Source organism: Trichomonas vaginalis, chromosome VI, assembly GCF_026262505.1.
Source record: "Trichomonas vaginalis G3 chromosome VI, whole genome shotgun sequence".
In the NCBI taxonomy this organism is placed as follows: Eukaryota; Parabasalia; order Trichomonadida; family Trichomonadidae; genus Trichomonas; species Trichomonas vaginalis.
Window position 1 is genome coordinate 16,005,162 of NC_067208.1, and position 27,312 is coordinate 16,032,473.

Consider the following 27,312-nt stretch of genomic DNA (forward strand, 5'->3'; position numbering starts at 1 on the left):
GCTATTTAAATGAAGCAATAGATGCATATGAAGGGTTTGACATTTCATCAGAAAGTGAGAGATTAGCGAGAATGTTAAATGTTAATATTGATTTCTATTATTGTGATCCTCAACCAGAAGACGTGGACATAAATAAGGTAGACTTTCCATTAGTGGATTCAATAATGATAGATCCAGAATTTGAAACAATAAATATTTTATTAACACAGAGTCCATGTGGAAAACTTCACGCTGACAGAATAACAGACGTTGAAGCACTCACCGGCTATAGAGTTTGTCCATATTGTAAAGAAGAAGTTTATTCTATCCGTGATGATCCAGAAAGGAAAAACCAAAGAAGATTTTTAAAGCATTGTGAGAAATGTAAAGAAAATAATGGAAGATTAATTCAAGACGTTCAATTGCAAAAGACACAGCAACCATATGCACCACATATTACGAAACAGAAGATATATCAGTGGTTATTAGCTCATAATTTGCAGGAATATTATAAACCGACAAGATATTATATTACTTTTGACTTCGAAACATTAGAGACTAAAGAAGAATTACAACTTTCTGAGTGTGCAACTTTGAACGCTTACTTAAAACCATTCATGGTATCATCAACGGTTAAATTAAATGATAAAACATATACGAGGAATTTTTGCTTAACTTCGAGTGATTCTTTTATTTCTGATTGGATTGAGTTTTTATTTTCAACCTGTTCATTAGTTGCTAAATCAAATATTGAACAATATGAAGAATTAATGAAGTCGCAAACGGACCAAACGGCGGGGACTTTGTCTCAAACATTAAATGAAAAACAGAAGGAAGCATTTAAAGAACTTCTAGATGAGGAATTCAATAAAGTGAATATCATAGGTTTTAATTCGGGAAAGTTTGATTTAAATTTAATTCTTCGTGATTTAAACACTGCAAAATGGAAAATAAAATCAATGCTGGGTTCTTCTTCTCAATTTAAGCAAATCATTGTAAAGAAAACAAACGTTCCATATGAATTGAGATTTATTGACATCAGAAATTATATAGCGGGTGGAACATTAGACCAATTCACTCAAGATTTCGGAAACAATAAATCACGTGTTAAATCCTTTTTCCCTTATCAATTCATCACATGGGAAAATTACGAAGAAGAATTATATAAAGAGGAACCATTCACGAAAGATTCATTTTATTCAGCATTAACTCAAGAAACTATATCAGATAGTGATTATCAAATATATCTCAATGATGCTAAAAATTTTAAGAATAGATTAGAATATTTTATTCATTATTGCAATAAAGATGTTGAAATTATGATTGACCCAATCGATAAAATTATTGAAGAAACATTTGTTTATAAAATTGACATGCTTCATAATCTTTCTTTATCATCGAATGCTTCAATGATTCGTTACGCTTTAGCATATAAAGACTTTAATCCTAATGAAAAATATCCTGATGAAGAGATAGAATCAAGTTTTGAATTAACGAAAAAGTATTGGAAATATAAAATTGAATCATATAAGAAACAAGATGAAAAAGCAGAAAGGGATACTAAAAATAATGTTTCAATGGATGATTTTCAATACTATCACGATTTAATCCTTTCATCTAAATGCAAAATGTGTGGTAAAGCGTTTACATATGCAAATAAACCAACATTGGATAGAATCGATAATGAAAAACCACATACCAAAGAAAATTGTCAGTTAATGTGTTGTTATTGCAATGTCGTAAAATCAAATAAAGATGAAGATGTTCAACGTTTAAGAATCAATTTAAGAAATTATGCATTAAAAAATAATTTACCAATGACTTTAGATTCAGTTGAAGCTTATCACATTCTCCGTAATGGAATTACTGGTGGTTTATCAAATGTTCAACATAGAGTAAATCTTAAAGGAATCACGCACATTAATAAACTTTCATATAGTCCAGAAACTAAAACTGTATCAAATGAGGACACCACCAACATTATGACTCATTTCGTTGGAGTTGACTTTAATTCATTATATCCTTCATCATTTTCATCTAATCCTCATGATTTCATTCAATATACTGACCATAAAATGTATATGCCGGGAAGATTGAATGGTGTTATCATTTGTGATACAGCAACAAAGAAAGCAAAAGCATTGGGAATAATTAAGAAGAAAAATACTTTATTCGTGGCTGAAGTAAAGGGTCACATTGATGAAAAATACATTAATGATTACATAAACTTTTTACCGATAATAAGAAACTTAGATATTATCACAGATGAAAAAACAATTGGCAGTTTTATGTATAATTACATGGAATCAAACAATTTACCAGTTGACCAGAAACAGAGGAAATTAACTCAGTTAGCATCAACACACAACCAATATCAACCATTTTCTTCTTATTATCTATGGTATCTAATAGATAGGTTTAATTTTATCATCGATGACATTCAATCAATTTTAACATTTACTAAAAACACTTGTTTTAATGAATTTGCGAACAAATTTATGAATGAAAGACAAAAGGCTGAATTAGAAGGAAATAAAGGAAAAAGTTTATTTTGCAAGATTTCGCTTAATGGATCATATGGTTACGATGCAATGAATACACAAAATTACGCAAAGACTAAAATCATAAATGCACAGAAGGCACGCGTTGCATGTATGTCAAATAAGTTTAAAAACATAAGAGAAATAGGTGAAGATACATATCAAGTGATGCTTAAAGATAGATTTTATAGATGTGATACATGTTTACAAGAGGCATTCTTCACTTTAGATAATGCTAAATACTGGTATTTGGTTTTCATTTATGATTTTATGTATAAATGCATGAATGTTAATCGTTTTCATTTCATTGAAGGTGATACTGATTCATCTTATTGGGCAATCGCTGGCGACCCAAATCTTCCTAACACTCAAGCATTTCAAGCAATTGTTACTGATAAACAATTTTATGATAAAAACATTTTCAAATTCGCACCATTTGATTTCTTTTGTTTTGATGAGAAATTTAAACCTAAATTAAAGAATAAAGCTGAAGAAAAAGCACATGAGAAGAAGTTATTGGGTTTAGCAATTGAGAAACAAGGTGATAACATGGTTGCTTTATGCCCCAAGTGTTATACATCATTCAATGGTTCAATTGATGGAAGTGATTTTAAAAAGATTGCACAAAAAATGAAGGGTGTTAGTTTAAGACAAAATAAGCAATTAACACCTAAAAAATATTTGGATATAATAAATGATAAAGTGATATTTGATGGTCAAAATATTAATTTACAACTTAAAAACGGGTCAATGACTCGCTTAACAATTGGTAAGACTGCATTAACAGGAGCACACACTAAGGCTGTATGTTGTGAAAATGGATGTTGTATGCCATTTATTTAATACAATTTAAAACTTTATTTTTAATGAAATACCACAGAAGAGACAAAAGGAACCGTTAATGATGGTTTTGATTCTTGATCAAAGAGGTGGGCACCCTTAAACATTTATTTTATTTTTATATAAATGAATAACACAGATTTAAAAATTTTAATTGATGATTTAATATTTAATCAAAATTTTCTTAGTTATTATGATTTAAAAGCATATCTCCAAGACTATGATAACAATATAACGGATGATGATATGGAATATTATTATTCATATTATGATAATGAATTTTTGAAATATCATGATAGAATAATTTCTAAAATTAAAGACAAAATTAAAAATAATGAATATACAAAGGGAAAAACTAAATCACAACTTAAACAATTGAAAGATTTCAAAAATAAAGTATTCACAGAAGAAGATATTGATGAATTATATAATTTATATAATCCTGAGCCGCAAAAACAAAAGGAACAAAACGCCCAGGTCCTTCAGACCATAAATGATGCACAAGCTTTAATTTATGATTCATTAGTTAAACCATATTCAGCCCGACTTTTAAATGAAGATCAACTTTTGGAATTCATCCTTCAACATAAACTCGAAGCGGGAAAGTATATCAAACCTTTATATACAGCATATTTAAAACAAATGAATAGAATACATCCAGAATTAATGAAGGGGGGAATGAATTCCAAAATCAAAGCAGATAAAATTAAACCACTTGCAATACCAAAACCTCCAACGACAGTACCTGCAACACCAAAACCTCCAACGACAGTACCTGCAATACCAAAACCGCCTCCTCCTTCAGTTAATCCTTCATCATTCACTTTATTATATCCATTTCAAACATTAAAGAAGCAAAAAGATTTTAAAAAGGGTTTCAAGATATTAAATAAACCAACTGACCCGAAAATTCAACCGTTAAAGGAAAAATTTAGTCGCCCTTCATTTGCACTATATCCATATTCATACGAAATCGATCATCTGGAATATTCAAAAGGAAACGTTACTTATTTATTTGCCATTAACATTAACACTAGATATTTATATTGCATTCCAGTGAAAGGGAAAACAGAACAGGAAACAAGAAGAGCTATTCAATACTTACTAGATCATGAAAGAGTAGATAATATCAGGGGTGATAGTGATAAAGGATTTCAGGCAACTATGATTCATTATTTCCCACAAATTAATTTTTACTTCTCATCTTCTCCATATACGTTTCATAATAAAATAGTTGATGCGGTAATGAGAACTCTTAGAGATGCGTTAGGGTTAACGGTCGGATATACTGGGATGGAAATCATGACTCCATCATACAACAGTTAGTATATTATTATAATAATACATGGCATAGAACTATAAACATGAAACCAGTGGAAATGAAAAATGATATTTCAAAAGAATGGGAATATATTAGAAAGCAAATGGAAAGGTTGAATGATGTTAAACGTGAACAAATTAATTCGGGGCTCATGAATTTTAAACAAGGGGATAAAGTTTTGATTCATCTCGATTATGGAAAAACTGATAAATCAATGACAAAAAGAAGACGAAGATTTGACACAATAGCTGAATTTGTTAGATATATTAACGGCAATGCATTAGTTGAAGTTGACAACAAATTAATAGAAATTCCGATTTATTTTATTACTCCATTATATTTAAATAATATTTAATTTTTTTTATTTCGTAAGAAATGGGTGACAACGAAGCAACCAACAGTCCAGACGATGAATATAAAAAAGAAACTAAACAGAATTAAATCAAAAATATGCTATTACAAAAAGAAGCCGCAATGTGATGGGGTTGATGCCCATAAAACTAATGGAAGTGAAAACGATGAAGAGAGGAAAGAAATAATCGAAAAATTAGAAACTTACCGTTCAATCCTTAAACTGAGTGAAGCAAAAATAAAAGAATTTAATAGAATAAATAAATTGATTGGAAGAGATGAATTTTTAAACTCAATCCAAATTTAATTTTTATTTTTCTTTGACAACATCTCTCTTTCCATCATTACTGCATAACCCCATTTTCTCAGTTTTAGTGGTTTGTTATTTTTAACATGTTCTTGCATCATTTTTATCATTTCTTCCCTTGTTATAATTCGTGGTAAATTTTGAGCTTGTGGGGTATTCATTTATATAAAAATAAAATTTTGTTATCAGTTATTTTATCGTTAATGGTTTTCAGGTTATTCAATAATTAATTATTTTTGAAGAACTGAAGGTGTCACCATGTCACCATGTCACCAGGTAATTTAACTTCTCTGAAAAAATGAGACAACATGACATTTAGACAACAACACAGGAGGATGGCAGTTATGAATTATTTTTGAAGAACTGAAGGTGTCACCATGTCACCATGTCACCAGGTAATTTAACTTCTCTGAAAAAATGAGACAACATGACATTTAGACAACAACACAGGAGGATGGCAGTTATGAATTATTTTTGAAGAACTGAAGGTGTCACCATGTCACCATGTCACCAGGTAATTTAACTTCTCTGAAAAAATGAGACAACATGACATTTAGACAACAACACAGAAAATATGATGCAGTCCAAAAATAAAGTTAGTTTTAAAATTATTTTTATTTTTTTATTCCTATATAAATGACGGCAACAAACAACAACAGTAACTTTATCATTTCTGATGAACAAGTTATTGATTCATTAGCTGAGGAATTAGTTGTGGCAGAAACTAAAACCCTCAACGAAAGAATTGGTGAAAACAAGATTGATTTACATAACTACCTCAAACATGATGGAGGAAGAGGAAGGAAAACTGGTATGGCTTTATTAGTAAATAAAATTTCAAATTTAACGATTATAGATGTTGATATCAATAAATCGTACAATGATGAACTTAAAGAAACAGTTAGAAAAGACATTTTATCAAAACTTTCGGATAAAGATGTTATCGTTAAAACCGCTTCAGGAGGTCTTCACATTTATTGCAACACTAATTTCTTCTATGCAGTTTCGAACAGAATGATTAAATGTTATTCCTGCAATGATTATGATATTGACATAATGACTTCTATGGATGATTCAAAACGTTCTTTAGTGGTTATGGCCGATTCAAGAGTTCGCAAGAATGCATCAGAACCAATCAATACATACTCATTCATTCGTGGAAGTTATGATTCAACATTAACTAGAACAGTGAATGATATATTAAATGATTTGAATATTAAGGTAAGAGTTGAACAGAAGAACGAAGAGATAAAGACTATCATGAATGAAAACAAAGATGTAAACATTGACGATAAACTTGCCCAGAGCATAGTTGATGGCATCTGTGATTTTGAAGTACATAATGACGGTGGAAACATGAATTTAGAAAAAGAAATAACATTGTTCACACTGTTTCAAGCTATTAATTCGTTACCTAATCATTTGATTAATGAAGCATACGATAACGTTTATAACTTTTGCAGTTTAACTGAAAATGCAAAAAGTAATTTTGAAAAAGCACGTAGTAGATATGCACATTTAATGACTTCTTCATTTGTTTTGGTAAAGATTCTAAAACTATATCAAAAGGAATATTATGATGAATATGTTTTACCTTTATTACGTAAGCCAAAAATAACATTTGATATCAACTTGATGACTCGTTTTGATAACAGATATTAGACGTAAAGCTGAAAATCATCAGTATAAAAACAGTTCTGAAGTAATTGAGGATTTATCACGTGTAATCCGTTTTGTAGATTGTGGAAATAAATATTTCATTCAGAAAGATTACAACATACACGACAAAATGAATCAAATATCATTCGTTCTTCAGTCAAACATGAAAGAGTCACTCAAAATGATTAAATTATTTAAAGAAGAAGGTAAAACAATAACAGCATGGGACGTACTACTAAATCAATTGTCTTCATTAACCGTTAGGGGTGTTTGCTTTAAATCTGATTCCCCAGATGTTTTCTCAACGTTTCAAGGTTATAAATACAACGTTCTCGAAAAACCAGATTACTCAAAAATTTGGATGTTTATGGATTTCATTAAAGAAGCCATATGCGATAATAACGATGAAGTGTATAAATACCTTCTCGGCTGGATTGCATCAATGATTCAACATCCTGGAATCAAGAATGAAACAGCAATTATTTTGAAAGGACTTCAGGGAACAGGTAAAAACAGATTCACAGACATTATTTCTGAACTCCTCGCCGGTTATTCATGTAAAAACATTACTGAAATAGGTGAGCTAACGGGTAATTTCAATTCAGTAGTTGAGAATAAAATGTTTCTTGTACTTAATGAACTCAAGAATGTAGGTGAAGACAGACTCGCAAACTTCAACGCTTTGAAATCAATTATAACGGATAATGAGATAAGAATTAATGAAAAGAATCAACCCAGAAGAACTGCTCAGAATGTTGCAAACTTCATTTTCGTAACTAATAACGTCTACCCTGTCAAAATTGAAGTTGGAGACAGAAGATACGTAGTTTTAAGAGTTAATGGTAAATTCAAGGGTCAATTTGATTACTTCAAGAATTTGATGGATTCATGCACAAAGGAATTTTATGATAACCTTTTAACATATTTTATCAATTACGACCTTTCATCATTTAATGTACGAATCATACCGATGACTGAAGCCAAACAAGATTTAATTGAATTATCAACAAATCCTTTAGATGTATGGATAAATACACATTATGATGAATTGTGTGCAGGTATGATATGTAAAAATGCTCTATTCTGCAAACCATCAGACATGAAAGACAAGAATTTCCAAATGAGCATTAAGGATAAATGTGATAGGAAACAGAGAAGAATAGACGATAAACAAACATGGTGTTATGTTTTGAAAGAAGAAATGAAAGGATTATATAAACAGGTTGAACCAAACGATAATGAGGATTCATTTACTGACGATGAAATACCTGTAAATGATGCTTTATAAAGTATGATTGGAATTTATTTTTGCATTAATCCTCCTGTGTTGTTGTCTAAATGTCATGTTGTCTCATTTTTTCAGAGAAGTTAAATTACCTGGTGACATGGTGACATGGTGACACCTTCAGTTCTTCAAAAATAATTCATAACTGCCATCCTCCTGTGTTGTTGTCTAAATGTCATGTTGTCTCATTTTTTCAGAGAAGTTAAATTACCTGGTGACATGGTGACACCTTCAGTTCTTCAAAAATAATTCATAATTGAATAACCTGAAAACCATTAACGATAAAATATATTTTTGGTCGTTTATGACAAAAATAAATGGTTCATTTACTCACAATATTTTTGTACAAAACAACCCCAAACTTTTAACTTCTTTTCTGCAGTTTCTAATGCTATCTTAGCGAGTTCATATTCTCTAAATTCTCTCTTTAAATCTTCTTGTTCCCATTGGTCTAGTTCGTATGGAGAATCTCTATAACCATAACATATCTCACGTTCATGTTCTAATTGTTTTTCATGCATTTTTCTAACTTCTTGTTCGAACAAAGGTTTAGCATTCTCAACTGTATCTTCGAGTTCTTCTTCATCTAATTTCTCATGAACTTTCTTGTCTATGGAGTCCATAATTTTTCCAACTGCTATGCAATATTTTGGAGAAGCCCACATTGCTATATAGTTTATAAGTCTTGGGTCTACATACGTTCCTCTAACCTGTTTGATTTCATCAGGAATTCCTGCATGAATTTTGTATAAAAAGCAACCGCCGGAATTCGGACTGTTGCTATATTCTTCACAAAATGCCTTATAATACTTCCCAGGACTTATTTTCCAACAACTTTCTAAAGTCTTTCCTAAACTGCTGACACATCTTTGTTGCATTAATGTAACCATCCTTGTCTCTACGTAATACTTCAATACCATTATAAGTGCCTTTTGTGAATGTTTCACCATTAGATTTGTTCGTGAATGTTTTTGCTTCGACTGACATTTCTGTTCTTACATACAAAATAAAAAAATAAAAATTTAAATTATGCCGTTCACTCTTTTGGAGCTCAGGACTTTCACAAACATTGAGCGTTCAATGAATGCGGTACCATGCGAATACAGTCATAAATGGTGGCATGTATTCTTTACTTTGTCCCGTTGTTTGTGTATATCCTGAAACGAAATGTGTATGGTTTCCTTCTCCCTGAGTGTCACTCCAGTAACAATTTATAGCAAACTTAACGTCGTCTTTAACATCATATCCTTTACCTTTTGTCATTCCTGACCAATCCCAATATCTATGCTTATGCCAACCTGCTTGAGATGTACTTAAATCTATGTAGTGACTGTGTGCAGGTAAATTTTCACCTGAAATCGTTTTACTTCCCCCTGTTTCCTTTGAAGAGTTTGCACAATACAAAAACCTGTCGACTATTTGTTCCATGCACCAACACCAAACATTACTTGAGGACCTCTTGCATCCATAGATGTATAAATAGAACCTACTGGGTTCATTAAATTAAACATATGAGATATTATAGGATTGTCTCTTTTGAACTTAAAATATAGTGCAACTATTTCTGGTTTCTTCTGGTTTGTGTCAGAATATTTTTTATAATATAATCTTATGTTTTCAGGGTAGGTAAAATCTTGATTATAATATTTATTTCTGTCATCTGTATAATAATATACTATTCTCGTTTTTTCTATTGCATTATATCTTTTATATCTATAATAATCTAAATATAATGTTAGCTTTTGTTCATCTACGCGTGGTGTTCTGTCGTCATCTCCATAGTCATAATAATATGGTGCTGGAGCTGGGTCAGGCAATGTCATATCTGCCATTTCATTAAACTCTTAAATATTTCTTTTGTTCGTCTCCATATAAGTTTAAGTAGCAGTTGTTGTCTAATGGAACTTTAACTTGTGTACCATCATTCTTTTTATAGCTTACATACATTTCATTGTTATTTTTCGGAATGAGTTTACACTGTGTACCATTTTTTAAGGAGTGTACAAACTGCCATCTAAAATATTTATTTTCTTCATTGACAGAAAAGTCACCAACAATAGTTTCAATATTTTTTGTTCCTATCAAACTTTGGTATATTTCGTTAACATATGTTTTATCCGCCTTCTTATTTAACTCACTATCCACATATTCCTTATCCGCTTTAAGGTCTAAACATCCTGAAACCCATCCTGTATCGGCTTTAGTTTTTAAAATCTTTGATGTCCATTCATGATACCATTCAACACTTTCTTTAATTTCATTATCTTTTTCATCCACATAAACCAAATTTGCCTTCTTATTTAACTCACTATCCACATATTCCTTATCCACCTTCTTCATTATGTCATTTAGGAAACCTTCTATGAATTCCTCATTTAAATTAAATCTTCCAATCTTCAAAACTTTAGGAAATGCATTTAATGCGTAATATCTCTGTTCTTCTGGTGGAATTGATGTTATATCATCCGTTATTCCTTTAATTTTTGAATTCATAAATAAAATTTCTTTTATATTTGATATCACTGCACCACCTTTGCAAACGAATTCGAAACGGTCATTTTTCAATACTATCTCCAAATCTCCATATTTCAACATTTGCGTTTGTTCTGCCGTCTTCGAATTATATGCATATATGGCGTATGTAATGGTCTGAAGGACCTGGGTGCTTTGTGCCTTAAGTTGTTGTGGTTGCTGTTGTTTAATCATTTATTATGATTTAAAAATAAATATTTAATCCGTTATCTCATCAGCTATTTTTTCTATTTGAAATTGCCATAATATTTCATTCATGAATTTTAAATCACAATCAAATAGGTCAGTTATTCTAAATTTAATATTTGATAAATCTTTTGAATGAAGAATAAATGAATTCCCGGATAATTGAAACGGATATGATAAAGAAAATGTGTTTAAGTTGATGGATAAAATGTTTTGTATTGATGGGTAAGAGTTAGGGTCTAATGTTTGATGTGAAAATCTCATTGGGGTATTAACTTTATCACATTTGATTAAAATGAAATTGGAACCAGTGTCAGAATACAAAACATCCCCAACATCTTTTTCAAAATTTAATATCCCCAACAATGAACGAAGATGAGGAGTACAAAATTTAATTTTCAGCGGAAATTTAATAAGGTTATTTATTTCATCAAGTTCAAAAAGTTTATCAGGTTTTGATTTAAAATTTTCTTCATACCATACGATAAATGATTCATTTAAATAACTTAAAATCATGTTAATATCCCATTTCGTTATCACATTATTTATATACATATCATACGTTTTTTCATGGTCATCTTTAATAAATGATATATAATCTGAAGGGTCTAAAAGAATGGGATTAAATTTACCACTCACAGAAACGAGAGTAACATTATAAATTCTGCTAACTGTTAAATTTAATTCACAGTTATTATTCGAAATAATATTGATAATTGACATTTTTATTACGATTAAAAATATGGTAAAGCGTTATTTTCCAGTGATAAATAAAACTAGAATAAGATTACCTCAAGAATTCATAAATTCAACGAATAAGAAATTCATTCATGTTATAAATTTTAGTGTTTTCAGAAAATATGAGTCAATGTCATATTCATCAACAGGTTATATTTCACTTCATTCAAATTTAGTTCAATCAAACCCATATAATGACCATTTCATAAGATTTTCAGATGGTATTAAAAATGTAATTGATAGATTAAAATATGAACAGATTGACAATATCGAATTTTTGGAATTTTGGTTTAAATATCCTGATGGAAAAAAGATTGAAGTTAAAGATAAAGCTGATACTATAACAAAAACAATTACAATGACCGATCCGGATAGTGGGGAACAAAAAAGAAATAAAACAAACGATAGAAACTGGTGAAAGGTCAATTATTATCGATTATGATTCAAAGGATTATTATTCGATAATGTTAATGCTTGAATATTAAATAGCCTTAACAAAGAATTTTTCAAGTGATATTTTATATTCATCAACTATTTTATTATAAATATCATTATATGTTAAATGAAGTTCAGTTGTTGTTCCGTTCTTTGATATCTTAATTGTGCTAATATCCTTTATAGGATTTATTTTTGCAACTGTTCCGCAGCATGAAACCTCATCATCTATGAAAAATTGAATCTTAACGTCTGAATCTTGAACATCACAAAGAATGGCGATAATGTGAATTAATGATTCATAAGGTAAAATAATTAAACCGGATTGGTCAATTAAATTTATTATTGAATCATAATTATTAATTATTATATCACGGTAAATTTTCATTAATTCAGAATTAATGTCTATTTTATATGGGTTCTCGATGTTTGATGAAAGAGGCGGGGGTATGTTGGATAAGTGGGAATTTCAACGGGTTCTTTACCGGGTTCAGATAAAATGACTGGGTCTCCATTCTCATGGTTTTCTTCATTCTCCTCATTCTTCGGTAAGTCACGAGTTAATAAATTTGATTGAGTTGCTGACCTTGTTAATTCGGGGCTAACATTAACTTTAACATTTTGAATAATTCGTGATTTATCATCATTTACGTTATAACCAACCGTAATCTCTGCTTTTGCGTTAGTGTTCTTTTGACTAGTGAAACGTCTTCTCATTTATATTCGAATAAAAAAAATATATTTAAACTTTTATTTTGCTGGAACTTTTATTTTGCTGGAACTTTTGAATCTATTATTCCCTGTATTTGTTCATGAAGTTGATTTTTAGCATTTTCATCGAAATTAATAGACCGAATATATTCATTAATTGCATTCTTATAATCATTTGATTTCTCAAATTTTCTTTTATCTGATTCCTTAACTAAATCATAAGTTAAACCTCGTTGCTGATATAATGGTTTCTTAATTAAATCTTTGAATGCTTGAGATAAAGCACCTGATGCAATTCTTGCTACTATAATTGGTTGGAATTGCTGTTTAAGTTCATCTTTAACATTTGCGAAAACTGGATCGAATAAAGCAACTTTAAAGAATTTCTTAGCTGAAATTTCAGGTCTAATATTTGCATATTGACCATCAAACTGGTTAGAATATCGTGGTAATCCATCCGGTCCCTCTTGAATAGCATTTAATTCTTCATTGAAATAAGAATATGGATTATGACGGTATGAATTAATTGGACCATTTTCACCTTCTCCAATGTATTGTTTAACAGCTTTTCCATTTTCATCAAATTGCATAGGATAACGTTCATTATATGCTTTACGTTTAGGATAATCAGATATAGTTAATTTATAACCATTTATGACTTTAATATTTCCTTGACCATCAGTAACGAAAACTTCATTTATACCATCAGGTTTTCATTTGACTGTAATGTCTGCTTCGTGTGCTTCCCAATTTGGACCATGACGTTTGGCATATGCTTGAGCTTCTGGTAATGTTAAAACGTTTCTCATTTGTTTAACATCTTTTGAAGACCAGCAACAATATGAACTAATTCTTTCATTCCATCAGGAACTTTCATAGTTCTATTATATGCACCCCTTTTGTTTGTCCCTTGTTTTAATGGAACCTGTAGAAGATTTGCTATTTCTGTCATGTTTAATTATAAATAAAAAATAAAAATTAATTATAAAAAGTTAATCAAATTTAACACTTCCTTTATTTAAATCAACTATTATTTTTCCATGTTCACCTAATTGCTGATATTGTGTGTAAAGTTCATTAATGCTCATTGGTAGATTCACTTGATAAAGCATAACGTTCAACTGTTGACGACTAAACCCACTGAAAATGAAAAGGGTTGATAGATTTGATTTAATGTTTGTGCTTAATGCTTTGAAGTATTGAACAGCCATGAAGAATGAACACTGAATGTGTCGACATTGAGTTAATAACTGATTAAAATATGATTTCTCATTTGTTATTAGTTTTGATTTCACCGCATCATCTAGAAAAATGAGTGAATGCAAAAATTCTCTATCAAAATTTGAAATAGAAAGTGTTTCAAATAATTCATCCCGTTGTTTATCAATAATTTTATCCTCTAATCCTTGCTTCTTGATTGTATTATATAATTCTTTATACATTAAAAAGTTTTTTAAATAATCTTCTGCTTCTTCTTGTGATAAATAAATAATTGGAATTTTGATTAAATGCTTTAAAGATTCAAATGTATCATCTGAAGGTGAACCTGAACGGTTGATATAAATTAACACGTGTGAATAGGGGAAGTGTTAGCAATAATGATAATTTGTTTTAATATCGTTAATGTTTTACCTTTATTTTGTTTACCAATTGCTGCAGTGATTGAATTTAAGTAACATTCAGAATATGGAATTTTCATTAATTTTTCCTTAGATAGAGCATTTCTATTATCACTCAATGCTTCATTATCAATCTACGTATGTATTATATACTCCTGCTAATTCTTCATAAGGGGTGGATGAATTTAAATCCATTTAATCAAAAATAAATTTATAATTTTAAACATTTCTATTCATCAATATTTCATCATATGAACTTCTATACTGTGGTGGTGTACCTGTTGGATGATATTTCAAACCTTCGTCCGGTGTCCATGTCCAATATGTAGTCCTAGTAAACCAAACCTGAGGAGGATTTGTCACCTTTGAACAGTAAGTGTCATTTACACCCTGAATGATTGGATAAGCTTTCACTTGTACTGTAACTTGTGAGTTGAAAGTTTCTAATCCATCAAAGAATATACCCGCTCCATCACGTTGAACTGGAATAGTGCATAAGAATGAAGTTTGGTCTTTCCATGTTCTAGCTAATGGCGTGCCATTATCATCATTCAGTGGTCTAGTTAATGAGTCCTCGTATTCTTCTGTGCATTCATTCACTCCATCTAAATCAGAAGCTTGAAGCATACGTGTAAAGAATATGTCGCCCACTGTGGTCATCGCTTGATCGGGGAAGTTTCTGGAATCTATAGTGACCTGAAGACCTCGAAGCATTGGATTTTCTAAAACTGTTCTTTGCATTGCATTCTTCGGAAATGTTAACACAACATCTGTAACATTATGAAGAGCGTATGAGAAATCTGAGCTAATACCTTCAGGAGTGATGCAACCTCCATTTAGTGAACGAACGTCAATATGTTGAGCTGGAATCATGAATGGATCTTCCTTACTGAATAAACGTGGTATTGCTTTAACTGATTCTTCAATTAAACCGTATCCTGGTGTAATGCATTTATCCTCTAAAACTTCCATCTTTGTGCATGAAATAATAACGTCTTCAACTGTTGCGTCAGCAGATGTAGCGGCTAAGCTTGTAATTAATTTGGTAGGAAGTCCGATTTGTTGGAATTTGCGATCATATTTATAAACATGATTCATAATCTTTTCATAATTTTCATCAGTTATCTTTTCATAAACGTAATTTTGTAAATCAGCAACTCTTAACGGGTCAACCTGACAAAATACTAAAGTATCCCTGAAAACATAATATTTAAGAATGATTTCACCAAATGATTTAGGATAATCATCGAACGCCTGAAATGCTAACAAATCATTTACCGGAATAATCATATCAAAAGTGACATCAACTTCTTCATTTGCTTTCTTGAAAACTTCTGAAGGGTCAATATATTTACCACATACTGAGTTATCATATTTTTGAACATTATTATATAACGAATGAACAAACTTTTTAACTTTCCTTTCTGATTTTGGTTTATATGTTGCAAATGCAAAAGATTCACGGGCACAATCCATTTGAAGATAACCGGCATCACCTCTTTCAGTTTCTACTTCTAATTGTTTAAAGCTTTGATTTGATGATTTGTAACCAACGAATAAACGCATGCATTTAAAAGCGGTATCGCATGTGAAAGCTTTATTTGAAACTAGAGTTGCTTTAACTTTGCGTTTAATATATGTGTCACCTAATTGGTTCACATCATGAGCCGGATTTGTAATTCTTAAATGAGTTTGTTTATCATCAAAATATGGAGCATCAGAGTCATAGCATGAACTTTCAAGTTCTCTATAATATCTTCTACCGTCATTCTTTGCGAATATTTCATTTATCTTTTCGAATGAATGAAACACATTTCCATTAATCGGTTCAGTGTTTGGCACCAAATAGTTAGTCGTCATTTATTAATAAATAAAAAATCAAAATTAAAAGATGAAAATGAATTTTTAATTTTAATGAAATAATCAACTATGGCTGCAGGATTCTTTAAGAAACTGTGGGATAAAGTAAAAAGAGGAGCGCATAAAGTTTGGGAAACAATGAAGAAAGGAGCAAATTGGATATTTAAGAATAAAGAAGCAATTAGTGACGTTGCTGAATCAATAACACCAAAAGCCGCCCCAATAAGAGAAATATTAAATAAAGGAGAAAAAGTTTATCAAAGACTTCAACCGATACTAAGATAAAAATAATATTTATTTTTCCACTATTTACCTCCTATTTTATTAAGTATTCCTTCAGCAATTCCACCAATTGCGTTACCTGCTTGTGCTCCCATCGCTGGATTACCTGCTTTAGTACCTAATACTCCACCTATGATAGTTCCTGCCGTTTTCGCTACTGGTGCCAAAAAGTTTGCAACGGGTTTAATAATATTTTTATGAACCCAACCCGCAGCTTTCTTAATTCCATCCCACAGTTTCTTAAAGAATCCTGCCGCCATTTCTGATTTAATATTAATTAAAAAATATATTTCATCACTTATATTTTGATTTTTATTTAATGATAAATGAAACCAATTTTGAAAATAAATGAAACAGAGGAGGAAGAAATAAATGAAAGTAAAGATGTTCAACAAAAAATAAACGTTGTTAAACCCATCACTGAAACAAAAATTTTTTCATCTGTTGAAGAATTTAATGACTATTATGCTAATAATAAAAAATTATTTGAAGAATTGACAACATGTAAATTGAATAAAATGTTTAAAGTTGATGGATTCAAAATTTCAAAAATAAAAGGGGTGATTAGTTTGAAATCTATTCCTCAATCAAGAATCACCTCATTAATGAAAATTGATGATTTAACAAAAAGAATAGAAGAGATTGAAGAAAGAATAAATCAAATAATTGATTTCATAAATTCAAATAATCATTAGTTTCTTAAAGTTCTATGTTGAACTCATCAAATTCTTCTTAAAAATTTTATTTTTTTATTTCATTATGGTAGTGAATCTTTCATTCATGAAAATAGTTATTTCTAATTTCTTTTACTCGTTTATGAGGTCTTTGATTATGACTCCATTGATTCCATTCAGGATTTAAACAATGTTTAATTAATCGTGGAATATCTGACATCATCTATATATAGCTTCTTTTATAAAAGATGAAAAATAAATTATTTTAAAATTAATGTTAATTTTTTAAATGATTTATAAATAAATATATTTTAATGCATCGTCTATATATAGATGTAACAAAAAAAGTCACACAACCCTTCCTATCCTACTACTCACAAAGTTTAAGAGGCCATTTTCTTTCAGAAACCGAGATTTGTGAATTTTTTCAAATTTTGTGCTTTTTTTGATATTGAAATTTCATTTCATTTTTTTGATGCATATCGATGCACCATGCGAACTTAAAGAAAGGCTATCTTATATAGATGCTATGACAGCTGTCATTGATAACGAATGCCATGCAGGTTGTCCATATCAATTAAAAAAAATCCAAATTTAGGAGGAACAAAATTAAAATTCAGGTGTAGTGCAGATAAATGTGAAGCATGTATCTCATTTCTAAAGGATGATGAAGAATATATCCTAACAGAATATAATGGAACACATAATCACAATCAAATCAAAGATGAGACAAAGAAATACCACACATTATCACAATGCTATCGTCGGGTACTTATTAATTTTATAAAACAGGGGGGTGATCCGAAAATGGCTCAAATTGAATGCGACAAAAAACTTGATCTGGATGATCCACTTAAGGGTATAGTAAACTCAAAATTCTAGAGTTTTGAGAGTGCCAATAAACTCTATAGGCCTATATATATCTATATTTTAAAGGAGAGGTTACGCCATAATATTTGATATTATAAATTATTAATTCAAAATAAAAGTAGAAAATGAAACTAATTTTATTCTAACCTATATAAATATATCAATAATCTAAAATGATTATAGTCTGAACTATATTTTACCAGATTATCAAATATAAGAGAAATGAAATAAGGCATAAAAATATCATAGCATAATTATTGGATAAATGCATTAATAAATTATTTATATCATAATGAGAAAAAATCAAAATAAGAAAATGAGCATAATAATAATTTAATTAAAAACAAAAACAATAAATAAAATGTAATTTTCGTTAATCAAAGTCATCAATGTCTTCGTCTTCTGATTCCCATTCGGACTTGAAAACTTGATAATCTCCTCCTGGTACACTCTGAATGGATTTTTTGTATTTGTTCTGTTTTTTAGAACCTTTTGTAACAGTTTTTTGTTTCAATATCATTTTGGAGTAACAATTCTCTTCAAATGATTTGACACAATCTTCTGGAAGTGGGGGAAGATGTAATGCTTTTTGTATATCTCCGAGAAAATGCTCTGGATCATTCCATTCTAAGATTGCAACGTTAACTCTAATGTTAATGTTCTTCCAGGCTCTTGATTTGTCCAAATAGCATGCAATTTTGGAGTTAAACGCTTCATTCATGCAGGTAGATCCAATGGAAGAAACTTTGGAAACTATGGGTGTCCATTTGTGAACCCAGTCATAGAGCATGAATTGAAGTTGGATCGAATTGACACCTTTTTGCCATTCAAAGCATTTGTAATTGTGCGGTTCGCAAAAAGAATGATTGCCTACGTAATGGTAGACACAATTCTCCCACATTTTCGTACGTTTGTCAATATTTTCTTCGGCAAAACATGACCAAAGCCACATACTTAGGCTTGCATTCAGACCCCAGAAAGGTCTCTCTATTTTTTCAATCTTCTGAGTCTTGTCGTTGAAAACTTCAACTGTCTTATGAGAAGCTGAGAACTTTGTAAAATCTTTTGAGATATTTTTTGATACATGACCTGGATCGAATCTTTCAAGATGAGAGACGCCAAATTCTTTAAAGACAGAGACACTTTTGTTATCTCGGTCTTTAATAATCTCTTTAACATCTTTCAAGATATTGTATTTCTTTAATTGCTTCAAGATGATTCGAGTTCCAGCACTTTCCATATTGTTGGAAGCTCCGGAATACTGAGCATGCTGTCTGTTTCCACCAATATGGTTGATGTTCACGCATGCAAGAACTCTTTTTGTGACAGCATCGAGCGCAGTTACTGTACAACTTGGCGAGTTTCGCCTGTGCGTCCATCTTGCATCAATGGATAAGTAACCACTGAAGGACTTTCTCGACAGCATTAGGGAAATACTTTTAAGTCTTCTAATCTTATCGTCACAAAATCTCTGTTGTCTCATGACACCACTCTTCACAGGGGGCTTAGTTCCACAAAGAGAAAGAAAGCGAGCACCTTTTGTATATGGCATTCCGGTCATTATGCAAGCACCAAGCATCTGTCGCGCTGAGAGTCGACGACGTTCGTGGAGTAAAATGTTATGCATTGCCTTTGTTTTCCGTTTTGGGTGAACAATATGGCCCATACAACAACAAAAAAATGAAATCCCGCCAAAAGTGAAAATTGAATAAAAAGTAATAATTAATAAATATATACTATATCATTAGATGAATATTTTGGAATAACATTTTAAAATCGAGGTTTTTCAATGGATAACGGTTCAATCAAAAATTTGACCCCATTTTAGAATCTACATTAAAAATGGAACATTTCTGTCGTTTCAAAATTCCAAAATAACGTTTCTATTCCTCTCAAAAGTAAAAATAAACTTTATTGGGGAAAAAATATTTTTATTTTCCAAAAAAAATGAAAACCTTAAATGCAAATCTAATTTTGATGCTTTTGTTTGTGATTTTTTGGATTTCGAAAAAAATTTGAAAATTCAGACAAGTTACCATTAACACTAATACGTTTCAGCGAGTCGGTCCCATCAGAGAAATTTTCATAAATCGGCGATATAATTTATTATTTCAGCAAAATATTCTCAGATCCAACTAGAATAAGGTCAAATTATACAAATTTAGCAAAGGCTAGTTATCCTACCTATTCAATTAACTTTAATTTTAAATAATTCAAGACAATTCTCAAAATTACCTTAATAATCGCGTTCTCTTCGCAAAATGACGATTCATCATTCACTACCAGCATAACTGAGGGCTTGTGCTCACAGAATAATACAGATAATTTACTTATTAATGCAAAATTTAGTACCAAAAGGTAATCATAGAAGATACAAAAAAAGTTTCTTTATTTTGATTGCTGATTTTATTTCTTCTAAAATTTACCAAATCTAAAAAATCCAAAATTGAATGCTATTGAATTTCATGTTTATGTAACATATACTATTTATTATATAAGGAATAAAAATTTTATAGTTTTAATCAAAAATAAAGGTGTACTAAATGCATACAAAACAAGGTATTTTTTACTCATCCAAAATATGTTAACAGTGCTATTTATATAATCAATATCCGAATTTCGAAATCATTTTGATGAAATCTTTATTTTAAAATTGAGTTGACTGTTAAAATCACCCGAGAAGAGGGATTATCTCAATGAAAAGTACATAAAATAGCAAACGCACAAGATGGCACTATGCAGCTTTATATTGTTATACAGGATGAACATATAAAATGTTTGGAAAACACTTACTTCGTTCTACAAATGTGTATCTCTTTATATCAAAGATTCTTCTCAAATTATTGAGAGACTTCTCTCAAAAAAAGGGAAATTTGATAACTAAAAAAAATTATGGTATAACCTCTCGTTTTGCATAGATATATATTTACATGGTCACAGAGCTTATTTTCATTGTCAAAACTTAAAAATTTTTAGTGGACTATACCCTTAAGATCCACTTAACAGGCCATCTTTTTTGAATGCATCTTCAGATCAAATGAAAACAATTCAGGAAAAAGGAAATAAAAAGATCGAAGGTATTCAAAAGTACGATGATAATCAATTCAAGTCAACTCAATTATTTAAGGGTATCAAAGAACAAGAGTCACCAAAAGATTTAATTTATTTCGATGTCGATAATTACAACAAACCAAAGAAATTAATCTTTTATTATGCTTCTTTCAAATTTCTGGACATAATCAAAATTGTGAAAGAGCATTTTATTGATGCAACCCATTCATTACTTGAATTTAAAATGTTGTTTTACATGATATCAGCCAAATTTCCAAATACACATGCATTCCCAATTTTTCAATTTGTCGTTTATCCAAACACTTCAGAAAATATTGCATTCTGTCTCAAGGCATTTTTTAACTGGGCAAAAGTAAAACCAAAATATTTTATGTCAGATTGTGCACAAGAAATCGAAAATGCGATTATCAACTCTTTTCCAGAAGTTATCCTTCATTGGTGTGCAGTTCATGTAATGAGGGCGTTCAGAAAAAATTTGAAAGATTATGCATTTGAGAGTTCAGACAAATTGATATTAGATACAAAAATGAACTATCTTGCATACGGCAGAAATGGCAAGAAAGAATGGATTGAACCAACGTTCAAAAAAATTCTGGAAATAGCCGAAAAATTCCCAGAATTTTCAAAAGACATACAAAATCAATGGATATCAAACCAAGAAAGATGGACAGCCGCTGAAAGAGATGAAAATTTAGCTCTCACAAATAACATTTCAGAATCGATTAACAAAAAAATTAAATATTACTACTTTGGCGGAACAATTTTCATGAGATTTGATCGATTTGTGATGAAATTAATCGATTTTATCGTTCCTTCATTTTATTACAGAATTTCTCAAGATATAAGGCTCAGAGACAAAATTCCAAATCCGTTGCCATCTGAAAAAAAGCCAAAAAAGTCTACAATCAGACTGGATACAGAAAAATGTATAATGCTCACTGATAAAATTAAATCGTTAATAGTTAACTCATCAGCAAACTTAAATACGCTTCAATTGGATTTAGATGACCTACTTGATAAAGTTGTCAAGGCAGCAAAGGTTCAAAAACGAATGACCCAGTATTTTTCGAAATTAAGTATCCCAATGGAAATCAAGCTTAGTATTCTCACGCAAATTACAGAATTTGGATGCAATACCCCTCAATTCATTGTTGAGAATGCCAAGTCTTTTCAAGATAAAATTATTACAGATTTCCACCTTCAAATTTATACAACATTATAAAAATTTATGAATAAAAACTTGATATAAAATAACATTTTTATTTTTACTAAGAAAAAAAAGGTTTTTGATAATAAATTTATTTTATTTCGAAAAAGTAGCAATAATCGTAAAAGGGTATTGATAGGCTTGCTAAAGTAACTAATTTTAGCTGTCAAATACTTTTGTATTTTGAAGTAAATTAGTATAAATTTGTTTTTACTTTTATTTCGAAAAAGTAGCAATAATCGTAAAAGGGTATTGATAGGCTTGCTAAAGTAACTAATTTTAGCTGTCAAATACTTTTGTATTTTGAAGTAAATTAGTATAAATTTGTTTTTACTTTTATTTCGAAAAAGTAGCAATAATCGTAAAAGGGTATTGATAGGCTTGCTAAAGTAACTAATTTTAGCTGTCAAATACTTTTGTATTTTGAAGTAAATTAGTATAAATTTGTTTTTACTTTTATTTCGAAAAAGTAGCAATAATCGTAAAAGGGTATTGATAGGCTTGCTAAAGTAACTAATTTTAGCTGTCAAATACTTTTGTATTTTGAAGTAAATTAGTATAAATTTGTTTTTACTTTTATTTCGAAAAAGTAGCAATAATCGTAAAAGGGTATTGATAGGCTTGCTAAAGTAACTAATTTTAGCTGTCAAATACTTTTGTATTTTGAAGTAAATTAGTATAAATTTGTTTTTACTTTTATTTCGAAAAAGTAGCAATAATCGTAAAAGGGTATTGATAGGCTTGCTAAAGTAACTAATTTTAGCTGTCAAATACTTTTGTATTTTGAAGTAAATTAGTATAAATTTGTTTTTACTTTTATTTCGAAAAAGTAGCAATAATCGTAAAAGGGTATTGATAGGCTTGCTAAAGTAACTAATTTTAGCTGTCAAATACTTTTGTATTTTGAAGTAAATTAGTATAAATTTGTTTTTACTTTTATTTCGAAAAAGTAGCAATAATCGTAAAAGGGTATTGATAGGCTTGCTAAAGTAACTAATTTTAGCTGTCAAATACTTTTGTATTTTGAAGTAAATTAGTATAAATTTGTTTTTACTTTTATTTCGAAAAAGTAGCAATAATCGTAAAAGGGTATTGATAGGCTTGCTAAAGTAACTAATTTTAGCTGTCAAATACTTTTGTATTTTGAAGTAAATTAGTATAAATTTGTTTTTACTTTTATTTCGAAAAAGTAGCAATAATCGTAAAAGGGTATTGATAGGCTTGCTAAAGTAACTAATTTTAGCTGTCAAATACTTTTGTATTTTGAAGTAAATTAGTATAAATTTGTTTTTACTTTTATTTCGAAAAAGTAGCAATAATCGTAAAAGGGTATTGATAGGCTTGCTAAAGTAACTAATTTTAGCTGTCAAATACTTTTGTATTTTGAAGTAAATTAGTATAAATTTGTTTTTACTTTTATTTCGAAAAAGTAGCAATAATCGTAAAAGGGTATTGATAGGCTTGCTAAAGTAACTAATTTTAGCTGTCAAATACTTTTGTATTTTGAAGTAAATTAGTATAAATTTGTTTTTACTTTTATTTCGAAAAAGTAGCAATAATCGTAAAAGGGTATTGATAGGCTTGCTAAAGTAACTAATTTTAGCTGTCAAATACTTTTGTATTTTGAAGTAAATTAGTATATAAATTTGTTTTTACTTTTATTTCGAAAAAGTAGCAATAATCGTAAAAGGGTATTGATAGGCTTGCTAAAGTAACTAATTTTAGCTGTCAAATACTTTTGTATTTTGAAGTAAATTAGTATAAATTTGTTTTTACTTTTATTTCGAAAAAGTAGCAATAATCGTAAAAGGGTATTGATAGGCTTGCTAAAGTAACTAATTTTAGCTGTCAAATACTTTTGTATTTTGAAGTAAATTAGTATAAATTTGTTTTTACTTTTATTTCGAAAAAGTAGCAATAATCGTAAAAGGGTATTGATAGGCTTGCTAAAAGTAACTAATTTTAGCTGTCAAATACTTTTGTATTTTGAAGTAAATTAGTATAAATTTGTTTTTACTTTTATTTCGAAAAAGTAGCAATAATCGTAAAAGGGTATTGATAGGCTTGCTAAAGTAACTAATTTTAGCTGTCAAATACTTTTGTATTTTGAAGTAAATTAGTATAAATTTGTTTTTACTTTTATTTCGAAAAAGTAGCAATAATCGTAAAAGGGTATTGATAGGCTTGCTAAAGTAACTAATTTTAGCTGTCAAATACTTTTGTATTTTGAAGTAAATTAGTATAAATTTGTTTTTACTTTTATTTCGAAAAAGTAGCAATAATCGTAAAAGGGTATTGATAGGCTTGCTAAAGTAACTAATTTTAGCTGTCAAATACTTTTGTATTTTGAAGTAAATTAGTATAAATTTGTTTTTACTTTTATTTCGAAAAAGTAGCAATAATCGTAAAAGGGTATTGATAGGCTTGCTAAAGTAACTAATTTTAGCTGTCAAATACTTTTGTATTTTGAAGTAAATTAGTATAAATTTGTTTTTACTTTTATTTCGAAAAAGTAGCAATAATCGTAAAAGGGTATTGATAGGCTTGCTAAAGTAACTAATTTTAGCTGTCAAATACTTTTGTATTTTGAAGTAAATTAGTATAAATTTGTTTTTACTTTTATTTCGAAAAAGTAGCAATAATCGTAAAAGGGTATTGATAGGCTTGCTAAAGTAACTAATTTTAGCTGTCAAATACTTTTGTATTTTGAAGTAAATTAGTATAAATTTGATATTATTTTAACTCCCCTTGAAAACCTCAATTTTCCATACAGAGGGAACGGGAATAGCATCCAATATTCCCTGAGAATGGTTGCGCATTCTCAGTTCCCTCTATATTTCGAACGAAGCTCTCATTGGTCTTTTTTTTAATACTAAACGTTTTTTTTCCCTGTCACTTTTAGCTAAAATTTGGGTTTGCCTACATCGTTTCTGAAATATGAAATCTGAAAAATTTCAAAGACATAATTAAAACATTCTTAGGATAGTATATTTTTTGTTTTGTTGTTTGATTGTTGAATAAAGCAAAGCGATAAAATGAAATTTGTAAAGAATACATTTAGTTGAGTCATGGTGAGTTGGATATTATATCAATTTACGAATCACAATTATATTTTATCTTTTGAAAATATTTGCGTTGAAATCACTTTTCATCTCAAAAATTTTATGTCAAAGAATTTTCATTGTTGAAATAATGATCTAACTGTTGTTTACAACAAAATTACCAAACTTCCGATAGCGGTTTTATGACACATGATTTGTCAAAAACGATAGTAAGCTTTTTATTAATGTTTGATATTTAGATAGTTGTGGGTAAAAATATGCTATTTTTCATTCGAAATTTATTGTCACTTTTATTTCATTTTTATATTTCTTATCAAAGGAATGCTCTTTCTCTTGAGTTCACTGTTCATTTATTCTTCGAACTTGAAGCCCTTAGGAACCCCTTCGAACTTCAGTGATTTCTTTAATCCCGAGTTTGCTGCATGGAACGTTAGTAAAATGGAAAACAGAGTTTCGGCCTTGTCCCTCTTAGGTCCTTCTGATGAAGAATTCAAAGGTCCAATGAATTATGTATCAATTATTGTAGGTGTTGTTGCAATTGGAACATTATTGATAAGCGGACTTCGAAAGAAGAATCGTAGTTTTTGAATTTTGTTACAAATGTTCAAAGACTTTGAATGTTCTCTTGTTTATTATACGAATAAAGCGATATTTTATTAAAATTCATCAATTTTGCTTTATATGATTACGATCCGCAATGTACGATTTGTATTCAAAAATTATGGAAAATGTACGAAACTAACGAGTAATTACAATTTATTTTCCATCTTTTTGAGACGAACTCTTTGTGATAAAACCCAAGGGGTTGATAGGACCAATTAATTTTGAAAAATGTGAGCTAATTTCATATCATTTCTTTACAATTTGTTTCATTTGAAATAATGCTAAGGTTATGTGGAATTTGAGCAAACTTCGAACACCGGATGCATATTGCGTGAATCGAAAACAAAAACTTGCTTCCTAATCAAAAGGAATTATATTGAATATTATTAAATTTGAATGCTTGAAACTTAAGATATGATGAAGGTTTATGCATATATGTATCTGATCGATTGAACCTTTTAAAAATTGATATGAGTCCAATTTTGTATTATCGGTATTTCAAAAAGGTATAGTTTAATGAAATATTTTGGTATTAATTAATATGAAAGCTAGAGTGTAGATAGGAGTATAATACAGTTCATATATGAAGGTGAATCGAGAAATTATTGGTGTAAAAAGTAATAAAATGAATATTCTATAATTAACCATTAGGTCAGTGTTTGATTTTTTAATAATTCGAACCTAAAAAATCTGTAAAATATATTTATTCAATTCAATTCTCAAAGGTGACATTTTGGTTATAATTATGCTTTTATCAAGAAAGGTTAGTAATATATTTTTATTAGGAATAAAATTGAATTGAAATGCAGATAGAAAATATATGTGAAAAATGATTCAGTATGTAGAAGGGAATAATAAATCGAAATCGATCGATTTTACGTTGAAGACTTTTCAAACGTATTGAATTATATTTTACAAAAAAACGTCAGAAATGCAGCTAAATCGACCTACTATGTAATTTAGTAAAACATTAGTTTTATGATTTTTATGAAGTTGAATTATTGTATGGATCGATTTTTGAAAGAAATATTCAAATTATTAAAATATTTTCTGAATTATCTGCTCCAAATGCAAAAATGGATACTGTGTTATCATCGAGAAAATAGCCCGAGTTATAATAATTGCATACACTAGTAGCAGCAAAACTTACAAACAAATTTAGATAATAACCAAAATTTT

The 27,312-nt window shown here is 29.5% G+C and overlaps 6 protein-coding genes and 3 pseudogenes across 9 annotated transcripts, besides 4 other annotated features; 5 read left to right on the top strand and 4 right to left on the bottom strand.

Moving 5' to 3' along the window:
- Positions 1 to 15,298: part of a mobile genetic element that runs on past the window's edge.
- TVAGG3_0873870 (DNA/RNA polymerases family) lies at positions 165 to 3,362 on the top strand (the record flags this gene model as incomplete). The annotated part of the gene is made up of 1 exon (XM_051250159.1): positions 165 to 3,362. One exon carries the CDS (start codon positions 165 to 167, stop codon positions 3,360 to 3,362), a length of 3,198 nt encoding a protein of 1,065 aa, XP_051085634.1.
- TVAGG3_0873880 (uncharacterized protein) lies at positions 3,486 to 4,680 on the top strand (the record flags this gene model as incomplete). Its single annotated transcript, XM_051250160.1, has 1 exon — positions 3,486 to 4,680. A coding segment is annotated over one exon (1,195 nt), but the record flags the coding sequence as incomplete, so codon positions are not given.
- TVAGG3_0873890 lies at positions 5,975 to 8,285 on the top strand (annotated as a pseudogene). The gene has a single exon. A coding segment is annotated over exon 1 (2,311 nt).
- On the bottom strand, positions 8,609 to 9,119 carry TVAGG3_0873900 (annotated as a pseudogene). Its single transcript has one exon. A coding segment is annotated over exon 1 (511 nt).
- TVAGG3_0873910 lies at positions 9,360 to 10,105 on the bottom strand (annotated as a pseudogene). The gene has a single exon. A coding segment is annotated over exon 1 (746 nt).
- Positions 10,119 to 10,988, bottom strand: TVAGG3_0873920 (uncharacterized protein; the record flags this gene model as incomplete). The annotated part of the gene is made up of 1 exon (XM_051250161.1): positions 10,119 to 10,988. The coding sequence occupies one exon, from the start codon at positions 10,986 to 10,988 to the stop codon at positions 10,119 to 10,121; it is 870 nt and encodes a 289-aa protein (XP_051085636.1).
- Positions 15,299 to 16,432: 1,134 nt separating the features above from the next.
- TVAGG3_0873930 (uncharacterized protein) lies at positions 16,433 to 16,648 on the top strand (the record flags this gene model as incomplete). Its single annotated transcript, XM_051250162.1, has 1 exon — positions 16,433 to 16,648. The coding sequence occupies one exon, from the start codon at positions 16,433 to 16,435 to the stop codon at positions 16,646 to 16,648; it is 216 nt and encodes a 71-aa protein (XP_051085637.1).
- A 1,046-nt stretch (positions 16,649 to 17,694) lies between these two features.
- Positions 17,695 to 18,176: a mobile genetic element.
- Positions 18,177 to 21,177: a mobile genetic element.
- Positions 18,563 to 19,855, bottom strand: TVAGG3_0873960 (uncharacterized protein; the record flags this gene model as incomplete). Its single annotated transcript, XM_051250163.1, has 1 exon — positions 18,563 to 19,855. The coding sequence occupies one exon, from the start codon at positions 19,853 to 19,855 to the stop codon at positions 18,563 to 18,565; it is 1,293 nt and encodes a 430-aa protein (XP_051085638.1).
- Positions 21,178 to 21,181: 4 nt separating the features above from the next.
- Positions 21,182 to 25,388: a mobile genetic element.
- TVAGG3_0873980 (MULE transposase domain-containing protein) lies at positions 21,632 to 22,483 on the top strand (the record flags this gene model as incomplete). Its single annotated transcript, XM_051250164.1, has 1 exon — positions 21,632 to 22,483. The coding sequence occupies one exon, from the start codon at positions 21,632 to 21,634 to the stop codon at positions 22,481 to 22,483; it is 852 nt and encodes a 283-aa protein (XP_051085639.1).
- Positions 25,389 to 27,312: the final 1,924 nt, after the last annotated feature.